This window comes from Mustela nivalis, assembly GCF_964662115.1.
Source record: "Mustela nivalis genome assembly, chromosome: 6".
Taxonomy (NCBI): Eukaryota; Metazoa; Chordata; class Mammalia; order Carnivora; family Mustelidae; genus Mustela; species Mustela nivalis.
The window spans coordinates 1,742,460-1,755,357 of NC_139025.1; the positions used below are offsets into that span (position 1 = coordinate 1,742,460).

Here is a 12,898-nt window from a genome sequence, read left to right on the forward strand (position 1 = left end):
AGGGGACGTTCAGAAAGCCTCCTCTGCTTCACTTGCGCGCTTTAGACAGAGCCGACAGGGACTTGCGCCCAGGGAGGGCTCCCCAGGGAGGGCAGGACCTGTGGATGAGAGACGCCCCAGAGTCCTGGGGCCCCCCAGGTGCTCACCCCGCAGCATGTTCTGCTGGTGCTTGGCTGTGCAGATGAGGCGGCTGATGCCCTCGATGCACTGGCTCTTGGACTCCACGTCCTTGTCCTTGGTTTTCTTGGGCAGAAACATCACTAGGAGGGAAGGGCTGCAGGGCTCAGCCACAGCCCTTGGGGCCCTGCTGACCCGAGCCGCCCACGCCCCACTGGGACCCCAGCCGCCAGCCCTCCCGCCTGCCCAGGTGGCCTCTGCTCACCGCTCGTGGCTGGGGTCAGAAGCGGCCCCCAGACCCGCGGCGACTCGGGGCCTGTCTGGCCACTCTTCCAGTTCCCCCCCGGCGGGCCACCCCCCACCTCACCCTTCTTGTTCTTCTCCTTGGTGACCACGGTCATGGACATGGTGGGCGTGGCTGCGGCCTCACCACTGCCGGGCAGCCTGCTGACCTGGAGAGACCGGAAGGTGCACTTGAGCGTGTTTTTGGTGGCGGGCAGGTCCTTCTTCTCCACTTCTCTCTTCCTGTCTGCGGGCGGGGCTGCCGTCCAGTAGTCCACCTGCAGCCCCATCAGCTCCGCGCCGAGGCCCTGGCTGCAAAAGCAGAGGGGCCTCACTTCTCTGTCCCCCCTCGGCGGCTGGCACAGGCCAGGGGAGGGGCCCACTGGCGCCTGGGCTGCCCGTCGCCAGGGGGCCGCCAGGGTTGGGGTGGGGAGCCCCAGTCCTGGAGCCTCTGGGGACACACAGAGGTCACCCCGAGCATCTGGGCTGGCCGCTCGCCTGCTCTCTCCAGCCACCCCTTCGAGTCTGGAGTGCCAAGGCCATCTAGCTCCATGGGAGGTGTGGTCCCCATGGGAGTCGGGGGCAGCCCTAGGACCCTGGGGCCCACGGGGGTGGGTGGGAGGGGCTGCCGACACCTCCCCCGCTGGCTCCCACAGCCGTTACCCACATCCGTCCCCCGACCCCGTCTGCAGGCAGGGTCCTCCGTTCACTTAGTCTGTGTGGTTTCTATTCCTAGCGCCCCCAGAGCTGGGAAGGGGACAGGTCTCCCAAGCCAGCCAGGACCTGTGCCACCCCCACTCAAGGGGACGCCTGGCCCCCGCAAGCCTGTGTCTTCCCCAGGGCCATTCGGAGTGTCCCCTCTGGCTGAACCCTCCGCTGGCTGGTATGGTCACGGCCACCAGGGGTCCTCCGTGCTAACCGAGGACCCGCTGCATCAGGGGCTCACTGAGGACGGAGTGGGGCGCCCACCTCGCGCGGCCACGCTTACCTGGGGGAGGACAGGCCCCCGCTCACCGACGGGGAGGAAGGCGGGGTGGGCGAGGCCTCCTTGGCCGCGGGAGACGTGGACGGTGGGGTGGATGAGAGCCCACTGGAGCCCGAGGGGGCCGCGTCATCAGAGTCGCCTTCGGGAAGGAGTTGGGCGGTGCTGAGCTCCCCTCGGCTCTGTCCCCAGAGCGGCAGGAGCTGCCAGGTCTCCCACAGTAGGTGTCCCTCCCCCTTCCAGCCCCGAGGACGGGGAGCCCGGGGTTACCTGACGTGGCTGAGGACGGTTCCACTATTCCGACTTTGACCACCTGTAAGGCAGTGGGATACAGGCTGGCGGCCGCGTGCTGAGCTGCTGCCCTCCCGCCTGGGCACGCCGAGAGCTGTCTCCCTGCGGGCGCCCTCCTGCCGTGCCCCGCCCTCTGGGGGGGGCTCTGGGCTGGAGCAGGGCCCTAGTTCTTCCCGTCCTTGGAGCAGAGCTGAGCCCAGGGTGGCCTGGCTCCTCCCACTGCCGTGGCAGCCCCCTCTGAGGTCAGCCTGCCCCCCGGGGAGGGGCCATGGGGCCCACACTCTGGCCCTCCACAAACCCTGAGCCTGCAGCTGGCCTGGTGTGGGGTGAGGGACGCCTGCCTCGCTCAGGGCCTGCACCAGGCACCAAGTGGGCTGATGGGTGTGCGAGCCACGCACAATTAAACCAGTGAAGTGACTACTTCCGTCACAGTCACTTGGGTGCTTCCAGTGTCCACGGGGTTTGGCGCTGTCCCCTTCCAGTGGGTCAGAAGGTCCCCTGAGACAGGTGCCCCTGCACTAACTCCATCCCGGGCGGGCCACTACGTGCCCTGACGGCTGGCCAGGGTCAGCGATGGCACGGACATCCTGCTCTGCCTGTGGCTCCTGCAGCGGCTGCCAGGGCTGGGGACTTGCGCAGTGGCCCAGCCGGCAGGGAGCAGCCGTGGGAGAAAGACAACCTCCCATTTACAAGCCACGCCCCCGGCTGCGCAGGCTGGCATGGGAGGCACCTCTTCCTGTCCTGTGATTCCCGAGGGACAGAAGCACCCCTTCGCCCCATCCCTGTAGGACGGGTCCCAAGACTCTGCTGACCCTGGCACCCAGCCCCAGCCGAGTCTGACCCAGCCCGTGTGCCCAGGGCGTGCTGGGCACAGAGCCCTGGCCTCCAGGGGAGCTGTCTGCTTGCACCAAGCAGAGCTGGGAGCAGTGACCACCTCCGGGCCCGGCCCAGCCCTGCTCAACGTGGGAAACAAACACAGAGCAACGAGCTTTAAGGTGGGGGTGATGTGAGGAGTCCGTCCCTCAAACCGGCAAAGGTGGTTCTGGAACACACCGAGTTAATGCAAGCAGGCGCTACAAAAGCTTGGCAAGTGGGTCGTCCCCACGTGGGTGAAGCCACACGCGAGGGATGCCTCGGGGAAGGCCAAAGCCCCACAGAGCAGTACTCACCCCTACGAAGGGGATGAACTTTTGAGAGGACTCTTCGTCAGGGCTGAGAACGAGAAACAGGAGCCGGTCAGTCCCCTCACTCCGCCAGCAGGCAGCGGCGCCCACACCCCACCCACGCCCACCCCCGCAGCGCCCGGCCCTGCCCTCCGGCCCTGGGCTCAGCTCTTTGCAGCGGGGGACCAGAGGCCTGTGGGGAGCTGTGCACGAGCCCAGCTTCTCCGCCCGCTAAACCTGCAGGCCTCTGTTTCCACTCAGCCCCAAGACGACCGCTTGCGGCAGGTGCCCCGGGACCCCCAGCATGCGGGGCTGACCGAAAGCCAGGCTGCAGAGTTTCTCTAGTCTTCGGCAGGCTAGGTGAAGTCTGTGCCGGCCAGAGGGATGGGGCAGGGGCAGTCCCCAGGCCTCCGGCCTCGGGCGCAGGGTGCACACGCCAAGCCCTGGGGCAGAGCACCACCCCAAGGGCAGCCTCAAGGTGACACGGAGTCTCTGGGGCCATGCTGCTGGTGGAGGCCAGCCAGCACGATGGCCGTGAGGTTCTGTCTGGACTGGGCCCTGCCGGCCTACCCTCGGCTCCCCTGAGATTGCCAGCGGAGGCCTGCGTGTCAGAGGCCCTCGGGGGGGGGCGTGAGGGACGTGGGCAGCAGCCAAGGGGACGCAAACCATGCCTGAGCTGCATGGGCCAGGTCCGGCCCGCCGCTCATCTCTGCAGATGGCCACACGGTGACCGGTCTCTGCCACAGGGCCCAGGCCGCTTGGGCACCAGGCTCCCCTGCTCCTGACCCTTGGGAGAACCTACGGGGCAGGGCCAGTGCTGGGCCTCCCGGGACCTCAGAGGAGGGAGGCGCCTGCTTGCCTGGCCTCCCCCCGCCCCGAACATCAGAGCTGGCCTCACAGAGCAGACCTTCTGCAGGCGGCTTTGCATGGGCTCTGGGGTGCCCCCTGCTGGCTGCCATGGTTCCCCCCAGGCACAGGGCTGTTTGGGGAGAAGCCTGGGCAGCACCCCACCCAAGGGCCCTGCTCTTGTGGGGATGGAGACAGGCAGCTGGCCAGCGTGCCCCACCAAGTGTTGGCACCTGGCAGCCAAGGCCAGTGCCAGCAGGAGGCGCTGTCCTCGCCCAGAGGCTCAGCACCCGCCTGAGGGAAGGGCGGTGGGCAGGCTGCTGGGTGCCCCCTGGACACAGGGCCCTGGCCTCTGAGCTAGCACCGCCCACCACACCCCCGAGGAAGTCCTGGGTACTGTCTTTGGACGAACCACCTACAGAGGAGGGCCATCCCACTGAAGACCGCCGGACGCCCAGCCGCGCTGACCCGAGGGGACAGAGCTCATCCCCGGGCAGTTCGAACCCTGGGCCAGGCCCGCTGGCACAGGCGAGCTCCTCAGGGGCCCCCACCCACAGGGCTCCAGGACCCTCGCCACAAGCAGCACGCAGGGAGGCGGACGGGGGCTGGAGGGGCCGGGAGATGCCACCACACGGGGACGCTGCGGGGTCTGAGCCGCAAGCCGAGCCTCTGGCCATGCAGACAACATTCAGCCCGTGACGCGCCCGCGGGACAGGGGGGACACCGGCTTGCCACGAGGCCCCTGCACTCCGGACCTGTTCTGGGTGGGGCAGAGGTCAGGACTCCTCAGGCTCCCACGTGTGGCTCCGTGGTGGGGCCCCCGCACCCCGGCCCATGAGACCACACGGGGGAAGCACAGCTGTGCCTCAGCTCGTCGCTGGGGGCGTGGAGCCGGGGCGCAGAGGACGCCGTCCCTGGACGTGCCCCCGGGGAGCTCCTGGGGCTGCGCGCAGCTGGTGTGGGTCTGAGGGCAGGCCGGGAGCTGTGGGCAGTGTAGACCGTCTGCAGGCGCTCTCCAGGGGCAAGAGATGGGGCCCCGAGAGCCAAGTCCACTGCCCACCGTCTCCTGGGTTTCCTAAGCCCTCTGTCCTCTGTCCAGCCAACAGAGGCCACCTCCTGACCTCCGGTTCGGGCTCTAAGGGCGGCCAACACGCTGGGCCTCCCTGGGCCCCACCCGGTGCTGGTGTCACCGCTGTGGCGCGGGGGTGGGGGCAGGGACATAGGCCGAGGGCCAGGGTCCCCTAAACCCGGGCCGGGGAGACAAGAGACTGGCGCCAGGCAGCAAGCAGGCTGCGGGTGTCGCGGCATGGCCCCCGGGGCGGTTGGAGCAGTCACAGGCACACCACGGCTGGTCTTTCTTTAGCTCACAAAGGCTCGTTTAGCAGGACCATGGAGGAACGCAGACCCTTCCTCCTAATGTGTCCAGCAAGGAGGTTGCCGGGGGCCCAGAGACCATGGGCTGGTGGGCCCAGGAGAGAAAGAACCCAAGACACAGAGTGGAACAGCGCCCTGGTGGGGGCCCGACACATAGGCCACCAGGACAGGCAAGGGGAGCCCCCCAAAAAGGGCAGCTCTGGGGGCGCCCTGAAGCGCGGCTCTAGAGCACAGGTTTTGAAGAAGGGAGTCATGCGGGTGAAAAGCCCTTCACTGAGCGTGGGGGTCACGGCGGCTTAGCCGCTGCCCAGCTAGGAACTGCTCTGTGCCGCTCTCCGCAACCCGGGGCGCAGGGCCCATAGCCAGGCTCGGAGCGCGCCATCCGGGCAGGCCCCCCGCCTGTGGCCCGCACAGCCTCGCGCGCAGAAGCAGTCGTGGTGCGGCCCTCCCAGGGTGCTGAGCCCGAGTCGGGTCGGCAGACACGCTGTGCTGGGACCTAAGTCCACACGCAGTCCGCGTGGCATCAGCGGCCCAGCCACCTGCTTCTCCTGCAGGACATGGTGCCCAGGTCTCAGCACAGACTCCGTGGACGGGCTCCACTCGGCGCTGCTGCCAGAGGCACCCGGGCTGCGGCGCACAGAGGACAGCCTGCCCACCGTGACGTCAGCCCACGGTGCTCTGCGCTCCTCTGAGCTGGCGGAGACGGAGAGCCAAGTCCTGGCTCGGGGTGCCCACCCACCCGCCGCTCGGCCAGGGGGGCCCTGCCTGCCGGGTGGCAGGATATGGGACGCCCCCTGCCGGCTCTTACTGCTAAACAGCCCTAAAGACCAGCACGGGGACACGGGCGCAGACCCAGGGACAGCGGTACCTGAGGGTAAAGTCAAAGTGAAAGTTCTTTTTCCTTTTCGGAAAGCCACCAAAAGAGAAAACACAGAAACATTATCACGGGCTCAGCAGCACGTCCGGCAGCGCGGGAAGAGCCCAGCGCTGTGAGCCGGGCAGCCACTGCGGTTTCCCATCTCGTGCGGGGGGAGCCACGAGTGTCCCGCAGACGGGACCCCAGACACTTCTCCTCTTCCGACCAGCCACAGACCTGGCCCTCAGCCCACCTCCCTGAGGGGCCCATTGCCCTTGTGGGCCTGGCCGCCAGCCCTCTGCCTGGCCGCGGCGGTGGCCCCCGCGCCTGCCCGCTGTCGGGCCAAGAACACGTCTCCAGCCTGGGAAGCCGAGGAGGCTGAAGGAGCCTGGGCCTGCGTTCCCAGAGCAGGTCCCGGCCAGGACAGGGCCAAGTGACGGGGGTTCCCTTAACCTTTGTTGTGGGAAGTTCCAGCACACTACGGAGAGGAATCCTGACGGGCTCCTTCTGACGGGCTCCGAGGAGACCTGGGGCCGCCAGACCCACTCACGGGGTCCCCTCCCAAGCCCCGTTCGGTCCCGCCCCTTGGCCATCCAGGTTTGTCCCCGCTGACCGTGCTGCCCGAAGGCTCTGAGACCAGAGCAGGTGGGGAGGCCTATGGGGGGCGGTGGCTGCGGGCGGCCGTGTCCGTGGCATGGAGCGGGGGCCCCTCCCCTTTCCCCGCACCCCGCCCCGCCCGTGGCCCAGCGAGGTACCTCTTCTGCTTGTAGGTCAGCATGGCCTCCGCGATGGGCAGCTGGTGGGCACAGTTGGCGCCTGCGATGTACTGTGTGATCCTCGACACGATGTCTGGCGTGTCCTGCACTGCACGAGAAGGCCAGGCGGGGTCCGTGCGGGGCCACACTCCCCGTCTACCCTGCGTGCTGTCTCCGGGGCTGCCCGGTTCCCAGCCCAGGAGCAGTGGCAGCACTGAGGCCGGCTGAGGGACCTCCTGCCCTCATGGCGTCTCCAAATCCCTGGGAGCCCTCGCCAGGGGCCCCCACGGCCAGCCCACTCTGAGGCCCACGACAGCCGGCAGGGAGAACCGGGCAGAGGCCCCAGGTCTCCCCAGGGAGGCCCCACCTGGCCGGGGCCCCAGGCCTCACCAGCGCTCTGGGCCTCCAGCTTGTTGAACAGGTCTCTCCAGGCCAGGTCCTGGAAGAAGTTGTTGTAGCGGTAGTCCACGGAGCCCAGGTACCGGGCCACGGGGTGGGAGCCTGTGAGCCAAGGGGAGGCCGTCAGGCCACATGGGCCACTTGGTGCCCCTCAGAGCCCTGCCCCACTCCCGGGGGGCACAGGGGCCACCGCGGAGGTGCACGGGGCCGGCGAGCCTCCCCCCCAGGACCTGCTCCCCCAGGGACCGACAGGGTGAGCCCACGGACACGGAGCCATGTCCTACGGGCTTGATCGTGTGGGGACTCACACGCAGCCCGGCCTCGCTTCCCCGGCCAGCACCGGGGGCCCCGGCGCCCCCACCGCCCCCGCCCCTCACCCAGCGGGATGACGAGAAAGCGCATGTAGCCCAGCCAGTCGGGGGGTCTTGTGGGACAGCTGCTCCACGAAGAGCCGCAGCACGGCGCTGAGGTAGTGCTGCGCCCCGGCCACGGCGATCTTCACGGGCGGCGGCGGCTGTGAGTTGCAGTTGCAGCTGCGGCCCCACAGGCAGGACAGAGGGGAGGGGCGCCTCAGGGGGCCGGCCCTGCGGCCAGGACTGCCCCACGCGCCCGAGCGGCCCCCGGGCAGAGGAGGGCTGAGCCCCGGGCCACGAGGGCCCACTCATGACCCCGAGACGGCCGCCAACACCCAGGTCATCCCCCCGCCCGACCGCCAGACCTGGACAGAAGACGGGGCTGCCCACGGCTGTGTGCAGGCTCGTCGGAGTCCGCCCCGCCCCCGCCCCCGGGACAGAGCCACGGGCGTGGCCGCAGCGGGGCCCCAGGCGGACTCACTATCTCTGGATCCTGGAGACGATGGTGCTGAAGGCCGCCTGCACGTCCGCCGCAGAGCAGGTGCACACCACGGGCAGCGCGTGCCTCTGCAGGACCTCGGACAGGAACTGCGGGCGAGGAGGGCGCGGCCTGGGCCCCAACGCTGCCCCCGGCCGCCCGCCAGCACTGCCCCCCCACCCCTGCTGCGGGGACGGCGCCCCCCCACCCCCCCTTCCCACCACAGGGAGGACACTCGGCCCGTCCCCACCTGCCCCTGCCAGTCGGAGGTGTTGACGAGAATGATGTTCTCAGGAAGCTGGTCGTCAGAGATGAGGATGTGGTTCAGCTGGTCATACACGGTCTTCCTGGGGATCTGCAGACACGGGTCCCCCGCATGGGTAGGAGGCGTGCTGCAGCCCCTCAGCCGCCCAGCGGACCCCTCCTGCTCAGCAGCGGGCAGGAGAGGCCGGCCCCGTCCTCGCTCAGGAACTCAGCTTTGCCCTGGACAGCGGTCACTGGGCCGAAGACCCTGAGGGACCGTCATAGCCCACGAGGTGGCCGGGCTGCCGCCCCCCGGAGCCAGCAGTACTGGGTCGGTCCTGGGCAGTGTGGCCTCTGCCCATGCCCCTCCCAGAGCGCACACCTGCAGCTGGCTCCTCGTGTCCGGGCACCGCTCGTTGTCCAGACTGTTAGCACGCTCGTTCTGCGGCCTCGCGGGCTGCCGCTCCTTCAGGGACGTGCTCCGACCCCGGCGGCCGGCCTGCTTCCCCTCAGACCTGCAAGGAAGCAGCATAGGCTGGGGCCGGCCCATGTGCTCACCAACCCAGGGGAGGGGACTGCTTGGCGGCGGGGGCCGTGGCGGACTCACACAGGCTGGCAGGGCAGGGGGCAGGCAGGGCAAGGGGCCCACGTGGCAGCCACGCCCACACTTGGCACAGGCGCTTTCTCTGTGGGCATAAGGCCCGACACAAAAGGTGTGCGCCGGCTGTGCAGAGCCCAGGCCCCGAGAAGGGGGCTCTGCCGCCCGAAGGTCCCAGCCCCGTGGGTCTTGGGGCGGGAACGCAGGGCCCAGCGGCAGTGGCCATGTGTGGTGGCCCAGAGGGTGTGGCCAGGGGCCCAAGGAAGGTGACGGGATAGGCTGGAGAGCACATCCCCAGGAGGGGATCCGAGGTGACCCCCGGACGGACCAACATGGCAGTGGGGACGGGTAAGAGACTCTGCGGGAGTTTCCTCCACTGGGAGGCTGCCTGGGTTCCTGCCACTCTGAACCCCCACCTCCATGACGCCCGCCGTGAGGGGCAGGGTCCCCGCCCACAGAGCTGCCATGGCGGACCCAGCACCACCACGGCCTGGGGGCTGCCCCGCCAACCACACCAGGCTCTGGGCCCGGCTGGGCACGCCCCCTCCACACCAGCACCCAGGGCTATGCCGGTCCACCTCAGCCCCAAAGGCCTGCTGGCAGCTGCTACAAACACGGGGTGGGGGTCCCACGTGGCTCTCCGGGGCGGACCCCGAAATCCCCATGCTTCTAAGCGATTCCCCTGCAGTCAGAGGGGGCCCACCGCCCACACTGGCCCACGGGTACCGTGCCCGCCCGCCCGCCTGCCCAGGGCATCCCGTCACCTGGCGGAGGGGAGGACAAGGGACTCGGTCTTGGTGATCCGTCCGCTGGGCGGCAGCTTCTCCGCGAACAGGTCCAGAGCTGAGGTCTCTGCCTCCGGGCTGTCCTCAGGCTGTGCCGGCTGCTCCCCAGGGGCGGGCGTGCTCTGAGATGCAGAGAAGGGGCCCGAAGGCAGGGCACAGTCTCAGGCCCGGGGAGCCCCTGGTTTGGGTGGGGGTGTGTGGGCTGGTTTCAGGCCGACAGCTCTCCACATGGGGCACAGACACCTCCCCCTGGGGAGCTGAGCCGACCTCCATTCCCACCCACGGGGCTCCCGGCCCTGGCTGCCAGGGGAGCCCAGCACGAAGCCTCCCGTGAACCTGCCCGCAGCCCAGGACCCTGTCCCTGGGAACCCCCACGAGGGCAGAGACAACTGGAGCCTTCACAGAGCCTGAGCTGACAGCAAAGCAGGGGGACGCCCCCATCCTCCTGGAACTAGGGTGACTCCGGGGGACCCTCACCGTCCCTCAGGGTGGGGGCACCCTCACTGTGGTTCTGTGCCCTGGCCCTGGGAGACGGGGCTAAGGACCCCAGAGGCAGCGCGTCAGTGGCTCTATGCTTGACCCAGGGCACGAGCCCACGCCTACTCACGGGGGTCACTGTGTCGGAGGCGCTGTCGCTGGGCTGCTTGCCTCCCAGGGCCCGGGTCTTCTCAGGCACGTCGGCCTATGAGGACAAGATGGGAATCAGGCATTGAGCAGGAGGCTTGGGCCCCACAGACCAGGAGCACGGGGTCAGGCCGTGCACAAGCTCCCCTCGGCGCGACCCAGAAGAGACAGCTGCCCCGGCGGGAGAGAGGGCTGCCGCGTCTGCTCACCGGACTCGGAGGCTCCTTGTGGCTCCGGACGCTGTGCAGGCTCCCGATCTCTGTCTGCGAGCTGGAGTGCGACAGCCCTTCGAAGTAGGGCCTGGGTGCGGGGTGGACAGAGGTCACCCTCCAGGGCCCTCCCCACCCTGAAGGTCCAGTCCCCGTGCTCCTGGGATCCGGCAGCCACGCAGAGCTGGGGGTGCTGGGCGGTGGCGGGAATGACGGCCCCACGGAGGACCCTGAGCGCCGCCCCCCGCGGAGGACCCCGAGCGCCGCCCCCCGCGGAGGACCCCGAGCGCCGCCCCCCGCGGAGGACCCCGAGCGCCTCCACCCACTCAGACACCCGCTGGAGACGGCTCGCATCCCTGAAACCCACCCACTCCCGGCCTTCTCCCCAGGAAGGGTGGCCGGCGGCACGGGCGTGCGGGCAGCCTCAGGCCCCACGGCCAGCTCGCGGCAGCACAGCAGCAGCCTGAGACCACCACAAGGTTGCCATCAGCAGGCCCAGCGACCCCAGGCTGGCAAGTCCACACCCCTGCCCCCTGCAAGACAGCAGGGCAGAGCTGAGGGAACTCAGACACTCAGAACACAGTGCGGGCCGAAATGGTGGGTGGGGTGTGTGCCACCTGGGGACAGGGAAACGCAGGGGCAGGACCAGGGCCCGAGACGCCCACGCACAGCCCGGCGACTGGGAACAGCAGCTGGCCCATAACGGGCTCTGCGGGGCCTCCGCCAGCAAAGGCGGCCCAGCTGAAGGCGGCCCAGCCCAAAGCGTCTCGGCAGCCTTGCCGGCTCTGCTGGGGGAAGCACCACAGGCGCGGCGGCGTGTGGTGGGCCGAGACGGTATGCAGACCCCCGAGAGGCACCTGCAGCAAAGGCCAACGGCCGACACCTAGACCAGAGCCCACAGACGCCACAGGCACGCCCACTACGGGACTGGCCACGGTGGGGGTGGAGGCCACCTGCACAGAAAGCCCACCCTCCCCGCGTGCATCTCTGTCCCACTGACTTGGATCGAAAGGTTAAGGGGTGTCTGGGGCTCAGTCAGGAAGCGTCTGCCTTTGGCTTAGGTCAAGGTCCCAGGGTCCTGGGACTGAGCCCCGCATCGGGCTCCCTGCTCAGCGCGGAGTCTGCTTCCCCTCCCCGTCCTCCACTCCCGCTTGTGTGTGTGTGCACTCTCTCTCACATTTAAAAAAAACATTAAAAGCAAAACTAGAAAGCCACAGATCTTCTGGACTCCAATACGGCCCCCACTCAGCAGCCACACAGTGTTGGGTCCTGTGGCCAAGCCTCCCCCGACCCCAAGCCCGGGCCTCCTGTGGTCTCCTGCCCCAGCCAGGCCGACCCCCGGCTCCTCGGGGACCAGCGCTAGCACTGCTCACCCGCCCCTCCCACCCGTGCAACAGCGACGCTCTGCGGTCCCCCATCTCCCCAGTGCACGGAGAGCTCCATGGCCCCAGGCCTGCCAGCCCGGCCGGCCCCCTCCTGTGTCAGGTGCCTCGCTCAGCCCCGCCGGGCCCTGGGGAACCCCTGACCACCTTCCCCACCCAGAGCCCTTGCCCTCCATCTCTGACACCATGACCTCTTGCAGGGACGACCCCAGTGCCTGCTAACGGGTCTCCTGTCTTCCTGCTCCTGGTGGGCTCCAGAGAGATCTTTCCAGAATGCCTGATCCTGTCCCTTTGCCACTGCTCTCCCTCCAAAACACGGCAGACCAGGCTGTCTGCTCGGATGCACGCCTCTCCTCCCTGACTCAGAGCCCACGCCCCAGCTCTGGCACGCTGCCTGAGGCCCCTGCGGTACGGGGGATGGCAGGCCTGTGCCCGCCGGGCCTGGGGCCGGGGGCAGCAGAGGCGGCGTGTGCGCTCACCTGAGCTTTGGCTTGGGGGTGCTGAGGACACTGTCATCATCCTCCAGGTCCGGGCCACTGTCGCTGGGGTTTTCCATGTCTAACGTGTCATACAGAAGGTCCAGGTCCTCCTCTGCCTCGGGGACATGCTCTGCGGGGTCCTGCTCCGAATCCAGGACCTACAGTGAGGTCAGACGTGGGAGGGCAGGCTTGGGGGGGCATCCCCTTGGCAGGACAGACAGGAAGATGACACAGAGCCAAAATACCCCCAACCCAGTTCTGCCAGACACTGGGGTGACCCCTGGGACCTCCGGTCACCGGGTACCGGACACAGCAGGGCCATTCTGCCCTCGTGGCTCGTGCTTCCACAGGGAAATGCACAGCAGGAACACAGGGCAGGGAGTGCCTCCTGGGACAGGCCTGCATGGGGCTCAGGGCTTGGAAGGCCTCCCTCCCCAGGGGCCCCCACCCTCTCACTGCTCCCTCCTCCCAACCCTGAACTGACTTCTGTCCCCACGTGTGGGCTCCCCCCAGAACGTCATGAAAGTGGTTACACTGTGTGCAGCCCTTGGCTTGGGGCTCTGCCCACGCGGGCAGCTGTATCCAGAGGTGTCTGTGCTGTTTGCCTCCAGCCACGTCCCGTCACTGCCCGCCCATCCCTGAATGCGGCCTCGGCCTAGCTGGCCGCCAGTGGATAAGCCAC

General features: G+C 68.7%; 1 protein-coding gene across 1 annotated transcript in view; it reads right to left on the reverse strand.

Moving 5' to 3' along the window:
• Window positions 1-12,898, reverse strand: part of PACS2 (phosphofurin acidic cluster sorting protein 2) — a 55,669-nt gene that overhangs the window by 1,120 nt on the left and 41,651 nt on the right. The window contains 17 exon segments of the mRNA XM_082737325.1: window positions 147-260; window positions 485-711; window positions 1,388-1,523; window positions 1,652-1,694; window positions 2,842-2,884; window positions 5,924-5,956; window positions 6,667-6,775; window positions 7,057-7,167; window positions 7,443-7,485; window positions 7,487-7,598; window positions 7,900-8,006; window positions 8,147-8,251; window positions 8,522-8,654; window positions 9,502-9,644; window positions 10,130-10,204; window positions 10,356-10,446; window positions 12,217-12,374. Coding sequence (XP_082593451.1) covers window positions 147-260; window positions 485-711; window positions 1,388-1,523; window positions 1,652-1,694; window positions 2,842-2,884; window positions 5,924-5,956; window positions 6,667-6,775; window positions 7,057-7,167; window positions 7,443-7,485; window positions 7,487-7,598; window positions 7,900-8,006; window positions 8,147-8,251; window positions 8,522-8,654; window positions 9,502-9,644; window positions 10,130-10,204; window positions 10,356-10,446; window positions 12,217-12,374 — 1,783 coding nt within the window.